General features: G+C 42.7%; 2 protein-coding genes across 2 annotated transcripts in view; both read right to left on the reverse strand.

Moving 5' to 3' along the window:
* The window catches only part of STMND1 (stathmin domain containing 1), a gene marked incomplete at its 5' end in the record, with an annotated part of 36,272 nt that extends 16,532 nt beyond the window's left edge, over window positions 1-19,740 (reverse strand). Inside the window, 6 exon segments of the mRNA XM_081247415.1 lie at window positions 4,122-4,217; window positions 4,220-4,301; window positions 15,964-16,313; window positions 16,514-16,639; window positions 17,007-17,167; window positions 19,646-19,740. Of these exon segments, the coding sequence (XP_081103541.1) occupies window positions 4,122-4,217; window positions 4,220-4,301; window positions 15,964-16,313; window positions 16,514-16,639; window positions 17,007-17,167; window positions 19,646-19,740 (910 nt within the window).
* LOC308624449 (actin-like protein 6A) lies at window positions 8,145-9,552 on the reverse strand. Its single transcript, XM_081247659.1, is given in 2 exon segments — window positions 8,145-9,363; window positions 9,366-9,552. Coding segments are annotated over 2 exon segments (1,287 nt in total). The 5' UTR covers window positions 9,496-9,552; the 3' UTR covers window positions 8,145-8,206.
* Window positions 19,741-21,357: the final 1,617 nt, after the last annotated feature.

Raw genomic sequence — 21,357 nt, forward strand, 5'->3', positions numbered from 1 at the left:
CTATATGAGAGAGGTTAATTAACTTGCTCAAGGTGACACAAGCAGTAAGTGAATTAACTAGGATTTGAATCCAAGTCTATTTGACATTAGCATCCACGCTCTTCACCACCTCACTGTACTCCTTCCCAAATAGGTTATGTATCAATAAATGGCTCCCACTGGTCATGGTCCACTTCTCGCTCAGGATGTTCTTAAAAAGAATGTCATCGTTGACATCTGTCACTACCATAATAGAAATATTTTAACCATTTCTATCCATTCTTTTCTGAGTCTACCAAAGTACTTGGCTTGACATTTACAGTAGCTCACTTATACAGAAATCCCTGGACTACATCAGTCATTTCAACTAATATTCATGATTTCTTGGGACACTGAAGACTATTGGGGGAATGTTTAAAAATAACATTGGGCGGGCTTCCCTGGTGGCGCAGTGGTTGGGAGTCCGCCTGCCGACGCAGGGGACGCAGGTTCATGCCCCGGTCTGGGAGGATCCCACGTGCCGCGGAGCGGCTGGGCCCGTGAGCCATGGCCGCTGGGCCTGTGCGTCCGGAGCCTGTGCTCCGCAACGGGAGAGGCCACAACAGTGAGAGGCCTGCATACCGCAAAAAAAATAAAAATAAAAATAACATTGTGCTTCTTTCTGATTATAAAAGAAATACGTGGTTATCAGAGTAAATTTGGAATATATAAAAAAGAGTAAAGAGGAAAATTAAAATGTCCATACTCTTACCTTTCAGAGGTTGCCAGTTAACATATGAAATTTAATTTTTATAAATTTGACATCATACTGAACATCCAGTTTTATTTCTTATGTAGTTAATATTTACAGTAGCATCAGTTCATGCCATTAGAAATTTCATAAGCATAAGTGTAAAAAGTGAAATTATGCAAGAAAACATGGGTGGCTTTGTCTTTAATCTTTTTTTTTTTTTTTTTTTTTTTTTGCGGTACGCGGGCCTCTCATTATTGTGGCCTCTCCCGTTGCGGGGCACAGGCTCTGGACACACAGGCTCAGCAGCCATGGCTCACGGGCCCAGCCGCTCTGCGGCATGTGGGGTCTTCCCGGACCGGGACACGAACCCGTATCCCCGACATCAGCAGGCAGACTCTCAACCACTGCGCCACCAGGGAAGCCTTGTCTTTAATCTTGGTGTAGAGAAAGGCTTTCTAGTTATGTCTCAAAATCTAGATTCAATGAAAGAAAGATTGATAACTTTTACTACATTAAAAAAACCCTTCAGAATGGCAAAAAAAACCCAAAAAACAAAACCCACAGTAAAAGTCAAAAATAGGTATCACCTACCTCCTGATTTGATGTACTAAGCAGGATACAGTATCATTTTTGGTATTCTTGCTAAAAATGCATATTCTGAACCTAATCATGAGGAAATATCAGACAAACCCAAACTGAGGAATGTTCTACAAAGTAAGTGGCTTATATCTCCAAATATATCAAGGTTTTAGAAGACAAAAAAAGCCAAGGAATTGTTCCGGATTAAAAGAAACTGAAGACACATGACAACTACATTAAACGTGTGATTCTGCATTAGATCTTGAACCAGAAATTTATTTCTAAAGGACATTTGTGAGACAACTGACAAAATTTGAATAGGTGAGATAACAGTACTGCATCAGTGGTAATTGTCTGATTTGGATCCTTGTACTGCAATTTTGCAAAGAATGTTCTTGTTTTCAGGTAATGCACACTGATATATTTAAGAGTAAAGTATCATGATGTCTGTGACTTACTCTCAGAAAAAATATAGATGTATATGGGAGAAGGGGGGAGAGGGAAGAGGGAGGGAGGGAAGAGAGGGGACAGTGATAACACAAATGTGGTACAACATTAACTTTGGGGGAATCTGGGTGAAAGAATACAGGCATTCTTTGTTTTGGACGACTTTTCTTATCTGAAACTTCTCAAAATCAGAAGTTTTTTTTGTTTGTTTGTTTTGTTTTCTTTGTTTTTGTTTTTGGCCGTGCCATGCAGCTTGTGGGATCTTAGTTCCCCGACCAAGGATTGAACCCGGGCCCTCGGCAGTGAGCGTTCAGAGTCCTAACCACTGGAACACCAGGGAATTCCACAGAAGTGTTAGTTTGTTTTGTTTTCTTACTAAAAGGAAATACTTGGGAAATGTTAGTGTGAAACTTGAAATTAAAAAAAAATTTTATTGAAGTATAGCTGATTTACAATGTTGTGTGAACCTTGAAATTTTTTTTTTTTTTTTTTTTTGCGGTACAAGGGCCTCCCACTGTTGTGTCCTCTCCCGATGCGGAGCACAGGCTCTGGACACGCAGGCTCAGTGGCCATGGGTCACGGGCCCAGCCGCTCCGCGGCATGTGGGATCCCCCCCGGACCGGGGCACGAACCCATGTCCCCTGCACCGGCAGGTGGACTCCCAACCACTGCACCACCAGGGAAGCCCAACCTTGAAATTTTTAACAAATATACTCCGTGGCTGTGAAGAGCAGGGATGGAGAGAGGAGACAGAGAGGAAACTGGGTAGAGAACAAATAGAAAGCTCAGGGTACTGGTTCTTATTCATCCTGTGGGAAGAGCTTTCCTGAAAACGAATTTACACTACATTTTGAAAACACCTGCTTTGGTGGTTCAGTCCCTCCCACGCTGGTCTCTCTTAGCACCATCCTGCTTACCTGGGGCCCTCCCTCCCCATACTGCTTTCAGCGGTGTACAGATGGCAGGACTGCCTGTTCGAGGGCACCCCTGTCCTCCTAACAATCTCTAGTCTGTTAACACATGGATATTGAGCATTCGTGTTGCAGTCTCGGAGGGATTCTCATCAACAGAATCATCAGAGAGAAAAAATAAATGTGCTGGCCCAACACAGAGGTAGAGGAAGGGGCCATCCCTGCCCTGCATCCGCCATCTCCTCCTTCATCCTCAGAGGTCATGCTACACCCTATCAGAAGCACAAGACGAGGGCAAATGTGAAATTTGTGATGGACCTAGAGAATATTATGCTTAGTGAAATAAGTCAGAGAAAGAAATATACTGTATGATATCACTTATATGTGGAATCTAAAAAGTAACACAAACGAATGCATATGCAAAACAGAAACAGACTCACAGGTGTAGAAAACCCACTAGTGGTTACCGAAGGGGAGAGTGAAGTGGGGAAGGGCAAGATAGGGGTAGGTGATGAAGAGATACAAACTACTACGTATAAAATAGATAAACAACAAGGACATATTTTATAGCCCAGGGAATTACAGCCATTATTACCCTGTAATTACTTTTAATGGAGTATAATCTGTAAAAATACTGAATCTCTATGCTGTACTCCTAAAAACTAACATAATATTGTAAATCAACTATACTTCAACTTAAAAAATAAATAAAAAGCGTATTAAAAAAGGAAATTTGTCATAACCCGAGTTGCTACAAAAGTCCAGGAAAAAGAATCTCACTTACTATCCAATCTATTTTCCAACTCTAACTGGTCCCTAGGGAAGAAACTACAGCAATGAGGAAGGAAATGAAAGCCTCCCCCTACCCCAAATAAGTCTTCCTTGAAGTCTGTTAAGTTCAATTTGTTTCAAAGGCTGATGAAACAGAAACAAGAGCTCTTAACAACAGGAGGGTAACTCAAGTAAAGTGAAAACATACCACAGGAAAAACCACAAATAGTTTCTAAAGAACACACCAGGTCAACATCACATCTTTTATGTTTTTGAAAGATATTTTTCTTGTACATTTGCTTATAACTTCGAATGGGGAGAGACAAGAGAAAAAGTTTGATGTAGATTTTACTTAATTTTTCAAATGTAGAACTTTGCCTTGGAAAGATGTTAACATAGTGGAAGTTTTGAGGAATTTAACTAAAGCCTGTGCAACTCGTATTCCCAAGGCCTTATCCCAACCACCAATAAAGGCTCTTAGTTTAAAAAAAGATAGTTTTAATTATGTCATCAACAAGAAGGTTAATGGTTAGTATTACTTACTCACCTAATGAAGGCCTAAGGCTATGTCTTGGAGATGGGACCTTGACATCTGAAGCACTGCCTGGCTCACAAAGCTGTGATAAGTCACCAAACACACATTATAAAATATATTCAGAGAAACAGTATTTTATATAGATCAACATGAACAGGGCTGTTACCTGAATTTATTCTTCCATTTCTTTCACTAGGAAATGGGGAACTTTCTGGAATGGTTCCAGGTAAGCTTCCCAACTGGGCCTGCTTGTCCAGCTTCCACAGCTGCCCACATTATCCTTGGGCAGCGTAGCTTCAATCTGGGGTCTGAAATTCTCCCCGGAATGAGCCGCACTGACATCAGCCTGTGAAAAGGGAACGGCTTTGTAAGAGTCAAGATTTCTTAAAAAATGGTTTCTTGGAAAATGAAAATGCCACACGGTCTGCTTTGTGAATAGCTGAGTAGTACCCAGCACCCTGTCAATGTGACCTTATGTGGCAAAAGGGACTTTCTTTGCAGGTGTGATTAAATTAAGGACCTTGTGATAGCAGGAGTATCCCAGGTTATCCAGGTGGGCTCTGAACGTAATCACAGGTGTCCTTAGAAGAGGGAGGCAGAGGAAGATTTGATCACAGAGAAGGAGATGGTGATGTGACATCAGAAGCACGGACACAGTTGGAGATGCTGCAGTACCAGCAATGAAGATGCAGCAAGGGCCACCAGCCGAGGAAGCTGGAAAAATCGAGGAAAAAGATTCTCTCCTCAGAGCCTTTGAAAGGAACCAGCCCTGCAAACATCTTGACTTTAGCCCAGTGGAACCAATTTTGGACTTCTGACCTCCAGAACTGTGAGGGGACAAAATTGTGTTGTTTGAAGCCACTAAACTTACATTAATTTGTTACAGCAGCAGTAGGAATCTAACACAGTGACTAATAGGAATCTACCAGGTACAAGCTATTATGCTGAGTATTCTGGAGGATACCAAGATGAACAAGTTTAATCATCAAATGTGAAAAGTAGGGCTTCCCTGGTGGCGCAGTGGTTGAAAGTCCGCCTGCCGATGCAGGGGACACGGGTTCGTGCCCTGGTCTGGGAAGATCCCACATGTGGCGGAGCGGCTGGGCCCATGAGCCATGGCCGCTGAGCCTGCGCGTCTAGAGCCTGTGCTCCGCAACAGGAGAGGCCACAACACTGAGAGGCCCGCGTACCACAAAAAAAAAAAAAAAAAAAAATGTGAAAAGTAAAGATACTGCTATGTATAAAGCCTTTTTATTTATTTATTTTTTTAACATCTTTACTGGAGTATAACTGCTTTACAATGGTGTGTTAGTTTCTGCTTTATAACAAAGTGAATCAGCTATACATGTACATATATCCCCATATCCTCTCCCTCTTGCGTCTCCCTCCCTCCCACCCTCCCTATCCCACCCCTTTAGGTGGTCACAAAGCACCGAGCTGATCTCCCTGTGCTATGCGGCTGCTTCCCACTAGCTATCTATTTTACATTTGGTAGTGTATATGTGTCCATGCCACTCTCTCACTTCGTCCCAGCTTACCCTTCCCCCTCCCCGTGTCCTCAAGTCCATTCTCTATATCTGTGTCTTTATTCCTGTCCTGCCCTTAGGTTCTTCAGAACCATTTTTTCCCCCTAGATTCCATATATATGTGTCAGCATACGGTATTTGTTTTTCTCTTTCTGACTTACTTCACTCTGTATGACAGACTCTAGGTCCATCCACCTCACTACAAATAACTCAATTTCCTAAAAGCCTTTTTAAAAATGAAACTACCATTATTGTTTTTGTTTCAATCAAACACTAATCTAGGCTTTGCTGTTATGGTATTTGGTAGATGTGGTTAACATCTACAATTAGTTGACTATAAGTAAAGGAGATGATCCTCAAATAATCTGGGTGGGCCTCATCCAATCAGTTGAAGGCCTTAAGAGTAGAACCAAGGTTTCTCTGAGGGAGAAGGAATTCTGTAGATGCAGCTTCAGCTCCAGCCTAGCTTTCTGGACCACCTATTCTATTGTATGGGTGCTGGACTTGCTTTGCCAGCCCTTATAATTGCATAAGCCAATTCCTTATAATACATCTATTTATCTATCTGTTCATCCATCCTACTGGTTCTGATTCTTTGGTAAAACCCTGACTGATATAGAAATGCAGTAGAAAATAAGAAAGACCATTCCCTAGACAGAAGCATTATTGATATCTTAGTATATAACTTCCCAAATATGTTTGATTATATAACTATAATCTTTAAAAATAAATTGGAATTGGCCAGTAAGCATATGAAAAGATGTTCAATATCATTGGTCATTAGGGAGATGTAAATCAAAACCACAATGAGATACCACTTCACACACACTAAGATGACTATCATGAAAAAGACACATCATAAGAAGTGTTGTCAAGGATGTGGAAAAATTGGAACCCTTGTACATTGCCGTGGGAATGTAAAATGGTGCAGCCACTTTGGAAAATGATTTAAGAGTTCCTCAAAAATTTCCTCTTAACATAGAGTTACCAGATGACCCAGAAATTCCACCCCTAAGTATACACCCAAGCAAAATGAAAACGTCTGTTCATACACAATCTTGCACACAAATGTTCATAGTTATTATTCAAACATCTAAAAAGTGGAAACAACCCAAATGTCCAGCAACTGATGACCAGATAAATTAAATGTGCCCTATCCATACCAAGGAATATAATTTGGCAATAAAAAGCAATGAAGCTTTTTATTGACTTACGTGTATCAGTAGATACACGCTACAATACAGGTGACACCTGACATTATACTAAGTGAAAGAAGCCAGTAACAAATATCATTCCATTTACATGACATGTTCAGAAGAGGCAGATTAATAGAAACAGAAGGCGGATTTAGTGGTTTCTCAGGAAATGCCTGTTGGCTGCCAATGGAGAGTGGTTCCTTTTAGGGGGACAAAAGTGTCCCAAAATTAGCTTGTGGTGATGGTTGTGAATTGTGCATTTTAATGGATGAATTGTATCAATATATGTGGATTACATTTCAATAAAGCTGTTTAAAAAACAAAAGAAATCAGATTATATATTAAGTGATATATTGCATTTCTGTAAACTTTTTTTTTCTATTAACTATTATATATCAGAGACATTTATCTATGTCAATACGTATAGGTCTATCTCATTCTATTTAATGGTGAGAGTAGTTGTTTATTTGACGATTGCATTGCAGTCCATTATGTAACTAAACCACCTACTGAAGGACATCTAGGTTTCTAACTTCTCGATATAATAAACAGAACTGGTATAATATCTGTGCATATACATTAGTGTGAACTCACCCAATCCTTCCATGAGAATAAATTCCTAGATGTAGACCTGCTGAGTCGGAGGATATACACACTTGATATTAATATATTTCCAGAGGGCCTTCTATAAATCCTGCACTGACTTACAATCCCACCTTCTCCTTTTAAGGATGTCTATGTCTCCATACCACAGTTTCACTGCTTGTAAATAGGCTGAAACATGGCATAAAAGGGGCTTATAGGTGATTTAGTAAACCACCAACTCCAAAATGCTGGTCCATGTCAAATTTTTCATAATTCCACAGTAAAAGAAGGAAAATATAAGGAGTCTTTCAGAAAGCTAAATTAATTTGATTTAAAGAACTGTCATTTATTTTGAAAGGAAGTAAATTAATATGTTCAGAAAAACTTTTCTTTCCCACTCCTCATTCAATGGAAGTCAAGGCCTCTAGTAGATGTTATCAGCCAACTTCTTCTCCATCTAAGACACACTTACCAGAGGAATCCTCTATAGTATCCCTAGAAGAGGCAAGAACATAAGCATCTACTACAGACTATTGTCTTCTAGCTATTTTGGGGGGGGGGGCTAGTAATTTTTATTTAATTTTAAAAGCTTAAGGTAAAAAATATAGGCAGTAAGTTTTACTAGTTAATAAAAAGCAATTCTACCAACCCAGTGGTAATATACTAAACGGAGTTGGAAAGCATTTTACTGAAAGCAAAATATTTAGAGAAAATAGACATTTATACAAAATTATAAAATGCTTATAATAAGAATAAGTGCATTTCAAGGAAAGCACAAACTTATTTTAATTTATAGAGCCAGTTAAAGCCTTAAAAAATTTAAGTGGAAACTGAAATATGCAAAAATGTATAAACATTCTACAAAAGATGGTTGTTCTTTTCCTGAGTACACTAAAGCTATGAAACATAAGGTGACATAGAAGGTAGAGGTTTGGGAACTCTTCTCAAGGGCATTTCCTTTCTACACACGGCTTCCCTCCTTCTTCATATTCTTGTTTGGAAATCCACATCTGCTGAAAGGTGCCCAAAGAAGCTAGAATGGAGCCACCGATCCATGAACTAAACCTCTGTTCCACTGTTGTATTATTTGCACTCAGTTTCAACTGCATACTTGGGGGTGTTTTCTGAGAGAGTTCTCTATTCAACCTGTCAGTAAAGCTCTGTATTAGTGTGTTTCCTCCTGCCACTATAACGCTGCCACAGAGACCTGGTCTGATATCAATATCGCACATTCCAACACTTGTAGTGACAACATGACTGACGCCCAGCATTGTATTTCCTGATAACCCCTTTACATTAGAAGAGTCAAATAATCCTTCAGGAATCTTTAACCATTCTGCTCCAAAATCACAGTTGTAGTCATTGGGGAATTCATAATGAACAGTTGGCGTCTGTGTGGCTACTTGTTTATCGTAAGTTGAATCTGATACTTGAAGTACTGAGCCTTGAAAATCCTGGATAACACAGTTACACATGTAATTGTGCCAAGACCTTGTAACCTGGGGCCACTTCTCTCTTCTTTTCCAGTTTGCTGGAGATCCTTCACAAACAGCTTCTTTTGGTGCAATCATATATGGAGCAATCAGTTCTATATTCATTTCTTGGAAGAGTTCTCTGCACTGCATAGTAATACAGTCTCCAGCAAGAGGGGATTTTACAATGCCTTGCTGAAGGACATAGCCATCGTGAACTGGAACTGCAGTGGTATGAGTGGCTCCACTGTCCAAGATAAGCCCAGTAGAATGACCATTAGCAAATGCTGTCAAAACAGCAGTTTTGCAAAGGAAGAATGCAGGGATGTTGTAGTGTTCAAACATTAACTCTGTCAGTTTCTCTCTCTTTGCTCTGGTATTCCACGGTGCTTCTGACATGAGAACAGGATGCAGGCTGGCTTCTGATTTGACATGCATTTTGGAGGTATGAGCCAAAATAGCCTGGAAACTACCCCAATCTTCAACCATCCCATTTTTCAGTGGTGGAATGGCCTCTGTATTCTCCCTCGGAACACGCAGGGCATTAGTATCTATGTAATAGGTGGGACCGCCTTGTTTGCCTTTATCACCATCTATTTCCATCAATGTACTTCCATCACCTCTTTCTACACCAGACCAATAGCCGTAGGGAAATCCACCTTGCGAGAGTCCTCACCAGCATAACCAGCTTTCACAGTATAGGATCCAATGTCAAAAACAAGGGCTCCAACTTCATCTCCCCCGTACACCCCGCTGCTCATGGCTGCTATCGATGTGACTCCTACGCTAAAGGCCACCCGGCGAAGTGACTGCAACAGCCGCGACTGCGGGTCCCGAAAAGCACTGGCCCCCAACTCCCTTAACTTCCACCGCCACCCCCCTCAGGCAACAAAGCGGCGTCCACACCCTTCTAGCTATTTTTTAAATGTCTACTGATTTTACTGTTTTGGCCCAAGGGGTGACCTTCTTCTCCTCTGAAACTTCAAAGGGCCTCAAGACTCCACCCTCCAACTCCCACTCTTTTCAGCACAGCCCTGTCACACGGATACACGTGTGTGTCTTGTTGGGGGTCACGAATGGTATCAACGAGGAAATGCCTGGATTGGGTCTTGATGAAATGAATGAGCTTCCAGTGGGGAAGGAGAAAAGGTCATTCTAGACATAGGAAAAAGTACACACAAAGATAGGGTGTGAAACAACATGGTGTGCCAAGGAACTTGAATTATTCCAGTTTAGCAGAAATAGACTGGGGTAGAAAGTGGTGGGTGCTGAGGTGGGAAAGTCTTTTGCGACAGGTAAAGACGTGTCATTTTATTTTGAAGGCAACGGGAATCTTCTGTAGGATTTTTACACATGGATGTAAAATAGAAGCATCAGGTATGATTTTTAGAAAAATCACTTTTGGGCTAGTGCAAATGGCAGGAGTAGAAGGAAGGATGAGACAGAACAGAGCGACCAGTTACGATGACTACAGTTGGCCACGTGGGATTGGATTAAGCATGAACTAGGACCGTGGAAGTGAAAATGGGGGAAAGAGGTGGGCCCCGAAATATTAGAAAGGTGGATAACGGACCTCTCAGAGCTTCAGTTTAAAGGAGAGAGGTCCCTTCTGGCTCTAAATTATGACTCTAGGAACTAAACAGAAAACATTCCCTTCAGGAAAACAATAAAAAGCCAGGACACTGACAAGAAACTCTTGGGACTTTCACAATAAAAATCATACCAATTTAAAAACCTAAGCACATTTGACCACTTTCTGGAAGCATTCCAAAGCTCCCTCAGAGGCTAAGGAGAAATCACCATAGCCAGGTTGTGGGCCCCTGTCACCCCGGGTTCTCAGAATTCAATTAGCGATTCTCACACGTTCGTAGGGAGACTCGCATCACTTATCACCCTGTTTACAGTACATGATCACTCCAGTCAAACCAACATCAGTTCATTGTGCTGATGGTTAATTAGTTCTGTGGCTCAGAACTACACGGGAAAATATGAAAAATCAACCAACTGAACAAACAAGTAAGCGAATAAAAACTCAACAGATCTGTACTATGACTCAGCACAAGGAGAAAGTGTGAGAGGATCTACATGCTTTTCTCTTTCTCTCTCCATCTCTTTCTTCACAGACTCAGTTACTGCCCATGTAGCCCCTGAATGGTAAGCTGACCCAGGAAAAGAGTCTTTACATATTACATGCTATGTTATTATATAATAACAATCATATCAGACAGGGCCTCCTTTTCCTTTGTTATACGAAATATATATAATATGAAATACACACACACACACACACACACACACACACACACACGTATTTTATATAACAAAGGAAAAGGAGGCCATGTCTGATATTTATCTTTTAGGGGCTCACAGTTCACACTGAAGGTAAAGATTATATTGTCCCTCTTTCCAAATGAACTATTAAAAACCAATATCTACGGTGATAGTAAGACAGTTACTTTGACGAGTTCACTTTGTTTCGCAGATCCATCATTTTTTGAACATAGTAAAGCACAGAGTTACACACAGGGACTAATTTTGCCATTTAAGATTTCCCAGTGGAGATCCTGAAACAGGGAACTGATTTAACAACAACAATAAACAAAATGCCCATATTGGAACTGAGAGCAAACTTGAATGTTTTCAGTCTAACACGTGGCTTTTCACAAAGATAATCTGTCAACTACAAGTCAGAATAGCTTTAAATGCCACAACCCTGAACAACCTCCCAATTGTTTCAACAAAGCAATTCATCCAGGCCTGAGCAAGGAACTTTCCCATTTATGCTTATTTAGATATGGTCTGCCTTCAAGCTCTGTCAGTGACCAAAACTTAAATTGTAGCCAATGAAACACAAGCTTCCAGCATAAAAGAACATACACCAGCCTTCAGTTTCCAGAGCAGAAATTTAAGGTTTTTCTCTTTTGCAAACTAAGAAGTCTTTCAAACGTCTTATCTATGTGCAACACATTCTGGACATTTTAACACCCAATTTCATAATCTAGACTTGAGAATAGACATAGTCCAAAGATGAGAGATATTTACAAATTAATTAGATCTATGCCTCACAGGGATACGGCATAGACAGTTTTCCTGGTCTACCTATGCGTGCAGTTTATGTTTTCACACCAATAAGAAGTCTGTCTGCAATGGTACCGGGGGAAGGGGGTGGGGAGGTGGGTGGAAGGTTTTATTTTTTCCTTGAGATGAAGTTGTAGCAGAAGTACAGATTCAATGTTTCCACATTTTGTATCAATTTCATTTTATGCTTCATTGTCTTAATAAAAATTGATAAATTTTAGACAGAACTGAAAAACTGTGAATTCCAAGGTAACAGCTATGCATGGAAATTATCAGCATTCCAAAAAAGGTATAACTTTTAACTACAGAAAGGTGTTTTGTTTGTTGGTTGGTTGGTTGGTTGGTCTGGCAGTATTATATGTTGTGTTCTAAAGCTTTGGGGAAACAAATTTGCCAAACAGCTTGGAGGGAGGGAGTCATTTGTCAAGGCTCCCTGGAGCTGAAACCTTCTTAAATCAAATTATTGGCAGATGCATTTTATAAATATATTTGTCTGTAGACATATAGGAAGAATTTTCTCATCAAATTTTGATTTTTTTCTAGTGTACTTCAAATGTAATAATAAATAGCAACCCTCCAAAAACCAAACAGAAATTTATATATATATATATATATATTCATATTTTAACATCTTTATTGGAGTATAACTGCTTTACAATGTGTGTGTATATATATATATATATATATATTTAATTGCACTTTAAAAGTTAGCCCCTTTTACTGACGACAAACAAGAATTTTCTTGTCAAAGTTTAGGGGAAAACTGTGAAGGATACTTAGAGATCATCTATTCCAATCTAGTCTCTCCCCTTTTATATTAAGCAAGAAACTCTGAGTTAATCACATAGAAGAAGAGCATTTCTCCAAATAAGAAAAGTTTCCCATGCTTTCCTTATTATGCATTATTTTGTTACCATGTCCTCTTTCCACTTTAAGAGAGAGTGAACAGAAACTCTGGAGGCAGATCTCAAGAAGTTTGATTCAGAATATTTTGAAGTCGTGCCACTAAGAAACATAAATATTTCATGCAAGCAAACATGTTCATCTCATTTAAAAGACACTGCCGAACTAGTAAACTCTCAGCCCTATGCATTTATGAAGGTAGCAAAAAGTACTGTTCTGACAGCCTGAGAGTGTTTAATTAATAATCATACTTTTCCCAGATCAGATTTCCAAAGTCAAATGCCTGGGGTAGGGAAAGAGAGGTACAGGCGTGAGTCCACTCTGAGTCCATTTTCAGGTTATTTTCGTATTAAATTTCCTCCTTGCTGACTGTCATTAGTCTAGTTATGCTACTAGGAGACAGGAAGATGCTAAGGAATTGAAGGAGCTGGGAGGGACATGCAGTCACCCAAGAAACGGGCGTTAATGTCTGCTCTGCACCAAGCACTGGAGACACAAAGACAAAAAGCAGTTCTTTTCCTCAGTAATAGCTTAGGATGGGAGGCAAGCATGGAAACAAATAAGTACAATGAAATGTTCTGAAATATGATAGGAGAAGGTGTAAGGTCCACTCCGCCAGCATGGGGGCGGGGGCAGGGGGACTGCAAAGAGTGGTCTTGAGTCATATTGAAACCTGGGGGCATATGTGCCTGTGGTCCAGGAAGACAAAGAAGGAAAGGTCTGAAGGAAAGAGAACAGGTGCAAAGGAACAGAGGTAGGAACAGAATGGGGTTGGGGAACACGTGGTGAGGTCTGACCAGAATCGGAGGGAAAGGAGAGATGAAACTGGAGAATTTGACAGGCGTCAGCTCGAGAGTCGCTAGTAAGGCACGCTTAGAACTTAGGATTTTATCTCACATAAATCATGGTAATAATAGTGATTGTAATAATTAATATCAAGTGCTTATTCTGTGCCAAGCTTTGGTATGAGCACTTAATGTGAATTCAATTCATTTAATCCTCACAACTCTATAAAATAACTATTATTACCCTCATTTTACAGATAAGGAAACCAGGGCACAGAGAGGTCAAATGACTTAACCAAAGTCACACAACTAACAAGTGGTGAATCCAGAAATCAAACCTAGGTAGTCACATTCTTGACCATTGGTTGGTGGGTCTACCTAGTGGGTCACTGAATTTTTTTCAGCAGAGAAATGACATAATCAGATTTTATTTTAGAACGATCCCTCTGGAGGTCATGTGGAAGATTGGAGCTGCAGGGCAGGTGGAGGCTGGTCATGAAGGAAGCACCCAGGGAGACTAATTAGGAGTCTTGTACCAAAATCCAAGCAAGGAAATTCAGGAAGAAACCCAAACCCCTCCCAGGCCTTGAGATGCTTGGCCCAGAGGGACCTAGTGCATTTGACACTTGGAGAGGATTGCTTTTTAGCACTCCTTCTTCTCTATACAACAAAATTATTTTCAGTAATAACTATGAAATGGGACAAATGATAAATGGCCAGAAAACAAATTCAAATAGTGAAACTTTTCTTCTACTGAAGTCTTCTTATATGTAATCATGCCAGTAAAATAAATTTTAAAAGATTTTTGCACAAAACAGGAAAAGCAAAATGGATTAGTATTTTAAAATCACATTATTTTTTGGAAAAGGAGAGGGAAAAACAGCATTCTTAATGTTACTCCACAGCAGTGATGAATAATAACAAAGATGACCAAATTGCTCCCAAGAAACCCATAAATCTATTAGGGAGAAGCAGCTTTAAACAAACATTTACCACATGATAAGGGAGCACCAGAGTACTTGGGCAGTGGTGCTTGGGCTCAGCGCTGACAGGAAAAGTAGGATTTCACGAGGCGGACGGGAAATGGGGCCCAGGGAGGCATTCCTGGAAGAGGGAATGGCATGGGGAAAGGCACGGAGCGTGAGGAAGCCTGGAGGAACTGAGCACTGCAGGTTCTTGGCTTGGCAGACCTGAGGGTCCACGAATGAGAGCGCCTGGGGATCAGAGGATGACATTACAGAGACCGGTAGGACCAAATGTAAACTTGTGCACACTGCAGGGAATTTTTTTCTTAGCAAGATAGCCTGGTTAGGGTGGTGATGGGAGAGGCAGAAAGACCCAATAATAGGTAATGGGGCCCTAAAGGCAGACAGTGGCGGTTGGAATGGAAAGCAGAAAACAATGTTGAGATGGGTGGGCATCTGGGGACAGGCATCCCCCAGGGCACCAGGGACTAAGCCTGAGTCCCAGCCTTTAGCTGCCTCTGGTTTGTTTTTGATGGACTCACACACAGTAGGTGCTGTAACTGATACTGAAGAATATCTTGCCCATCACCTGCTGAGAGAAAAGTGTGTGCTCTTTAAACTGTAGTTCCAAAAATGCGCTTCAGGAGGGGTGACCTTAAGTCTTGGTTTGAGGCAGACAGTATGGGCTTATATCAGACTGTCTGGGCAAAGTTATTAATAGGGTTCCCTTCCATTCTTCAGAGTATTCTGCTTTGGATGATAAATTATATGGTAACACTGTCTTTGGGTAACCGCTCCGGAAGGAACCTTTGTGGGTTCCTAGTTCTGTTTGTGCAATCTCACCCCGGTGGTGAGGATGTAAAGAATCATGGACCGCATTTCCGCCTCCCCCAGCCCATCCCTCCAAACACTACCCTAGAAAAAAGGGCCTATTCTTTTCTCCAGAAGAATTACGGAAGATGCAACCTTGAGGGAAAGTGGACAGAGTCCTGGGACGAGACTCTTGACAATTAGGCTCTATCTCCAGCTCTGCCCCCAAACGAGCTGTGGCGCCTCGAGCAAGTCGTCCACCTCTCTGGGCTTCTAGATCCTCTTGCGAGCAGCGCGAGGGCTCAGCCAGACGGCTGCTAAGATCTCTTCCAGCGCTAAGGAACTCCCAAGGGGCCCACTTTCCGGAAGCCAATATTATATGGCGGCTCCCAGGAACTCTCACCTTCCCCTGCGAATCACCACCAACCCAGCTCTGTGCCGAACGCCCCGCTCATCCCGTTATTCCTACCTCTGCCCTGGGGTGCGACCACCTTCGCGGGCTCTTGAAACACAAAAGCTAGTCCTGTAGCAGCACGAGACCCGGTTAAGACAACAGTTAAGAGGCCCCTGAAGAAAGCCACTCCCTCCCCGCCCACCCACTGCCCGTCGTCCAAGCCGCCTCCAAGCGTGGGAATCGCCAGGCCTGACGGGTAGAAGACTTTGTTCCCGTTTGTCTCTTTGTTTTTACCTTGAATCCCTCTTCCCAGACCTTCTGAGGCGCGGGAACACGTCTCTGTTCTGCAGCGGCCTGGGAAGGTCCGCAGCCCACGGTGCGCGCCGCGCGCCGCTCCTCAGGCCGGGCCGCCCCTTCCGCGCCCTCGAGCGCTCCTCGCCGCGTCCCTGCGCCTCTGCGTTTCGGCCCCGCGCGCTGCGTCTCCCTCCGCCGCCCTCCGTAACTCCAGCCTCTCCCGCCTCGCGCACTTAAAGGCTCCGCAGGAGGCGCTCGACACCAGGGCCGTGGCCCGGAACCGTCGCCACGATAAACCTCATCACGCGGACCTAGGACCTGGGCGGCAATGGGACTTTTGTAACTGGGACCTGCAAGATCGGAGGCGTTTAAGGGACACCTGGAATGCCCTCTCCCGAGCCTGGTGAGGGGAGAGACCGCTGCCTGGCCACGTTGGTTTTAAAAGTACCCTAGGCGCCAGCATCCTGCGGAGACCTCTTTTTTTTTTTTTCCTTTCCAAGGCATCGTGGGGCACGTCCCCACCCCTGCTGCCTGAGCCGGGCGCTCAAACTATTGGCTTTGGGGCTACAGACCCTGTGGCGACCGTAGGAGTCCCGCCGGCGGAAGCAGCACTTGAGGACAGGTGGACGGTGGAGGCGGCCCGGCTGGCAGCAGACGGCAGTGGCGCAGGGAGACCCTGGAGGGGACGGTCACGCAAACAGAAGCCCACTCAGTGAAGAAAACCAGACTTTTAGGATCATAAACAGCTCAGCAGCCGCGAAATGGGTCATGCAAATCATTTTTATGGAAGGTGCATTTTATGAGCTGTTACCTTGTAAGGAAAGAGGGTGGATGGGTGTGCATATTTCTCTTAGAATTAAAACGGTGGCATCCATCAAAGAAAGGCAGACCAGGCGGACTGCCCAAATGAGCAAAAAGTTGTTTCTTCCTGGATTTTTTTTCTTTTATCCTATTTCCAATTAATTTTTATTTTCCAGAATAATTTTTTTTTTTAAAAAAAGCTGAAAGGGATCTAGACATTATCTACCAGCCCCTTATTTTACAGGCTGCAAACTTAGGCTCAGTGAGGTTGAGTGACGTAGAAGGGGGGGCAGTTAATGAGGGAGCTGGAATGAGGCACCAGGTGGCCTCACTGTCCCGTGTATCCGTAACACCAGGCAAATACGAGAAAGGATTCTTGGAAATGTCGTAAAAGTTCTGGATCCTGCTAAGGAAATTAATGGTCAGCTCTGTTATAGGAAGCTGATTATTTGCGTTATACCATTTAAGCTCATTTCACTCTCTCTCCTTACTGCCGTGAGGATGCTGCCTGTCAATTTTCCTTTGGCTAAAATTGAAGAAGAGGAAAGATGAGATGAAACTCAAGCCAAGGCATTATAATTGTTGAGCGACAGGCATTAAAAATTTGTGAATGAAGAGTTGAAACCAGGCTAAAATGGTGTTTGGGGAACATCTCTGAAAGTGTTAACTCATGGGCGTAATAAGTCACATGAAATGTTCCAATTGGAAACTGAAAAATTCTCAACTAGAACTCAAAACAGAGGACACCTATAAAACGTTCTTGAGAAAGTTTAACGGAAGTTTGTAGGATGAACTGTAAGAGTGAAATACTACAGATCATTTTTTTTTCCTTTGAAGGCAATCTGTGAACAGAGAGGTTTGCTAGGACATCAGTGTGAATGAATGATACCCAAAAGTATTGTGCAGCTATCTTTTGAGGCATCCTATCATTTACAGTCCGAAGTTGTGAAAAATGCCCCCCTTTTTTAACATCTTTATTGGAGTATAATTGCTTTACAATGGTGTGTTAGTTTCTGCTTTATAAAAAAGTGAATCAGCTATACATAAGCATATATCCCCATATCTCCTCCCTCTTGCGTCTCCCTCCCACCCTCCCTATCCCACCCCTCTAAGTAGAAAAATGCCCCTTTTAAAGGTATGTGCTGGAGCCCGCTTGTACTGTCTCATGAGAGCCAATTCTCGGGAATATTTGGACCTAGGTGTTCAACACAGCCATTACTAAAAATTAAATTACATAAACTCACAAATTAGTTATATTAAAAACAAAGGTAGGGGGCTTCCCTGGTGGCGCAGTGGTTGAGAGTCCGCCTGCCGATGCAGGGGACACGGGTTCGTGCCCCGGTCTGGGAGGATCCCACATGCCGCGGAGCGGCTGGGCCCGTGAGCCATGGCTGTTGAGTCTGCGCGTCCGGAGCCTGTGCTCCGCAGCGGGAGAGGCCACAACAGTGAGAGGCCCGCATACCGCAAAAAAAAAAAAAAAAAAAAAAACAAAGGTAGGGCTTCCCTGGTGGTGCAGTGGTTGAGCGTCCGCCTGCCGATGCAGGGGACACGGGTTCGTGCCCCGGTCTGGGAAGATCCCACATGCCGCGGAGCGGCTGGGCCCGTGAGCCGTGGCTGCTGAGCCTGCGCGTCCGGAGCCTGTGCTCCGCGATGGGAGAGGCCACAGCAGTGAGAGGCCCGCGTACCGGGAAAAAAAAAAAAAAAAAGGTAATAAGTACAACTCCTCAGTTTCTAATTGAAGAAGAGGAAATTATTTTAATCAGTTTCTAATTATTACAACTTACTACGTTTCTGAGTTTATTGACGTCTCTTGTATCTGTATGGTGTGCTACTGTGTGTCTCTTCCCAACTCCACCTTCAGTGATATCACATTGATAGTTTAAAATCAGCCAAGGTAGGACTATGTACACCATGAAAACTGGTGAATGCTACAAATCAAAGGCTTTCTCCTCAGCCCCCCTCCCCCAGAGAGCACACCACTGGCTGTTTATTCCAGAATGCCAAGCAATGCCTCTGCCCTCTTCACTGTCCTCTGACCTCTCTCTGCAGTGAAGTGGCCTCTGTTACCCCCAGCCTGAGCCACAGAATGTGTGCTGGTATCATTTCCACATCTCCCTTCAGGGCGCCATTCTAAGGCTCCAGGCTCTGTGTCCTTAACTATCCTGTTCTGGTCTTGGATAACCTGTTTCCACCTGGATGACTGCTAGAGGGAAAAATCCTTCGAGGCTCACCCAAGTAGGGCTGTCACTTGCTCACTTTAAAGTTTGACTACTACTCTCCATTTTTCTCCTCAGATATGAATAATCTCCGGAAGGTCAAGTTTTTGCTTCCCTCCGGAATCTATTTAAGCCTGAGGTTTGTCTTGAGCTTTTTTTTTCTCTGGAGCGACGAGGGTATTGTAAGGACTTGGGCCTCCCAAACTTTACAGTGCTCACCCTGGAGATCTTGTTAAAATGCAGATTATGATTCAGTAGGTTTAGGGTGCAGCCCCCAAGTCCCACATTTCTGAAAATCTCCCAGTGCTTCTGTCGCTTTTTGCAGAGGGTCACACTTGGAGTGGGAAGGGTGTAGAGCTCGTCAGAATATCAAATCATGACTTCAAAATGCAGAAAGGAGAAAGGAAAAATGGGAGGAAGGAGAAAGAATCGAGGAGTAAAATGACAGGGAAGAATAAAATGAAGTTTATTAGACAATCAAGCATAGAGGAAAAGAAACCCTGGCCTCATTTTATCAAGGTATCCTCTGTCTAGGAAGCACCTTTATCACATAAAATTACAACTAGGAGCCTGGGTGCCACACCAGCTTCTCATCCTCTTCCCTGGTAGAGAAAGGATCTTTGCAAGTTAGTGGCTCAGAGTGAAGAAGAAAAGAAAATCCTTACTTGCCAGCACCCAGGCTCTGGAGGTAGCTTTTCCTCTTCTGTCTGTTCTGAAAGTTACCCTTCCAGGGATGATGGGCAAACCAGAGAGCAGACATGTCTCCCCGCAGCACTGGGAAGGTTAGTATATCAGGGCGGCGGGGGTTGGCGGGGGCAACGGTTGGTACCACGCAGCCAAGGGGTTTCAGAGCTCACATTGAAAACTCTACAATTTTAGTTCAGACCCTAAGCTTTTCTAGGAAGTGGGACGTCAGAGAAATCAATTCTAATCCCACCACCAAATCCACTGAGTTTACCAGCATTCTTCCTATGCATAGAAAAATTCTGTGCTGACCTTCAGTCCCAAACGTGTCCCAACTGACTAATTATATCAGTAATAGCTGACATTTTTGAGGGCTTGCTAAGGATTAGGTAAATGAGGGAAGCTGATGACTGTGTTGGTATTTCTATTTTATCAGTCAATTGGCTGAAAGCAAGGATGGGAAAACTATGGCCCACTGCCTGTCTTTATCTGACACATGAGCTAAGAATAGATTTTAAATGGTTGAAAAAATATAGGAAAAAAAGAACATTAATTAGTAATTCCTGAAAATTACATGGCATCCTAGTTCCATTGTCTGTAAATAAAGTTTTATTGGAACAGAGACACTCCCATTCATTTACATATTATCTCTGACTGCTTTTTTGCTACAATGGCAGGGTTGAATAGTTGTGACAGAGACCATATGGCTTACATAGCTGAAGATATTTATTATCTGGCCTTTTATGGAAAATGTTTGCTGATCTCTGATTTAAAATGATAAAGTAATTCCCACAAGGGCATGAAATAATTCTGCGGAACCCTAACGGCCTGAAAGAGCTTGTACTGCTTCCAGAAGGGCCAAAAACTCCCAGGAAATAGCTGCCCTAAGAGGGGAATTTATCTCATTAACTAACAACTCCCAGGCCCATGAAACATTTTGTTAAGTGGCTTCATTCAACTGCTAAAACCCTCCCCTGCTTCGATGGAGTGCCCTGTTCAACAGAATGGCTATGGAGTAGGCAACAAAACTTCCCTGTGCTGCTCAGCTGTTTTGCATCCTGAGACTTAGCGCAGGGACGCTTGTAGTGTCTGGAAAAAGAAAAAAAGAGCACCAGATTGTAAGAAAGAGGGTGGTATTTCAAGTGTCATCTTGAATTTAAAGACCTAATTTAAAAACCCCATATTGTTCTGGTTCTTCACATCCCTTTGTCAGACGCCTCAACCCAAACATTGTGTTTCTGGAAAACAGTCCTCCCCTTCACGCACACATTGTGTCGCTCAGACGTGAAGTTTATATCTGAGGAATCCACTGGGGCAGGTTGCCTCAGTAACAGAACCAAGCACATTTAGAAACCTCATGGATCTGTCTGTGAACGGTTGTGTGATAAAACTACTATGAATCAAAGCAAGTTATACCAGCATATTGTTAAGAAACACACAACAACACATTTGCATAATCAAGATTTTTGCAATCCCTGTGCGAAAGCTTGCCATGACACCAGCGATGAATTAATGGAGTTGCCTAAAATGCAGAGTGCGAGCGTATTTTAGGCCTCCCTCTAAGGGACTTGATAGGACGGATTCTGGCAGAGAACACTCAGAAATAAATGAATAAGCCCACAAACAGGGGAACAATTGTTTACCAAACCTTGGCATTAAGCCACCAATCTCGATGTTGGCTCATTCAACACAA

This window comes from Mesoplodon bidens (assembly GCF_964165515.1).
Source record: "Mesoplodon bidens genome assembly, chromosome: 10".
NCBI lineage: Eukaryota > Metazoa > Chordata > Mammalia > Artiodactyla > Ziphiidae > Mesoplodon > Mesoplodon bidens.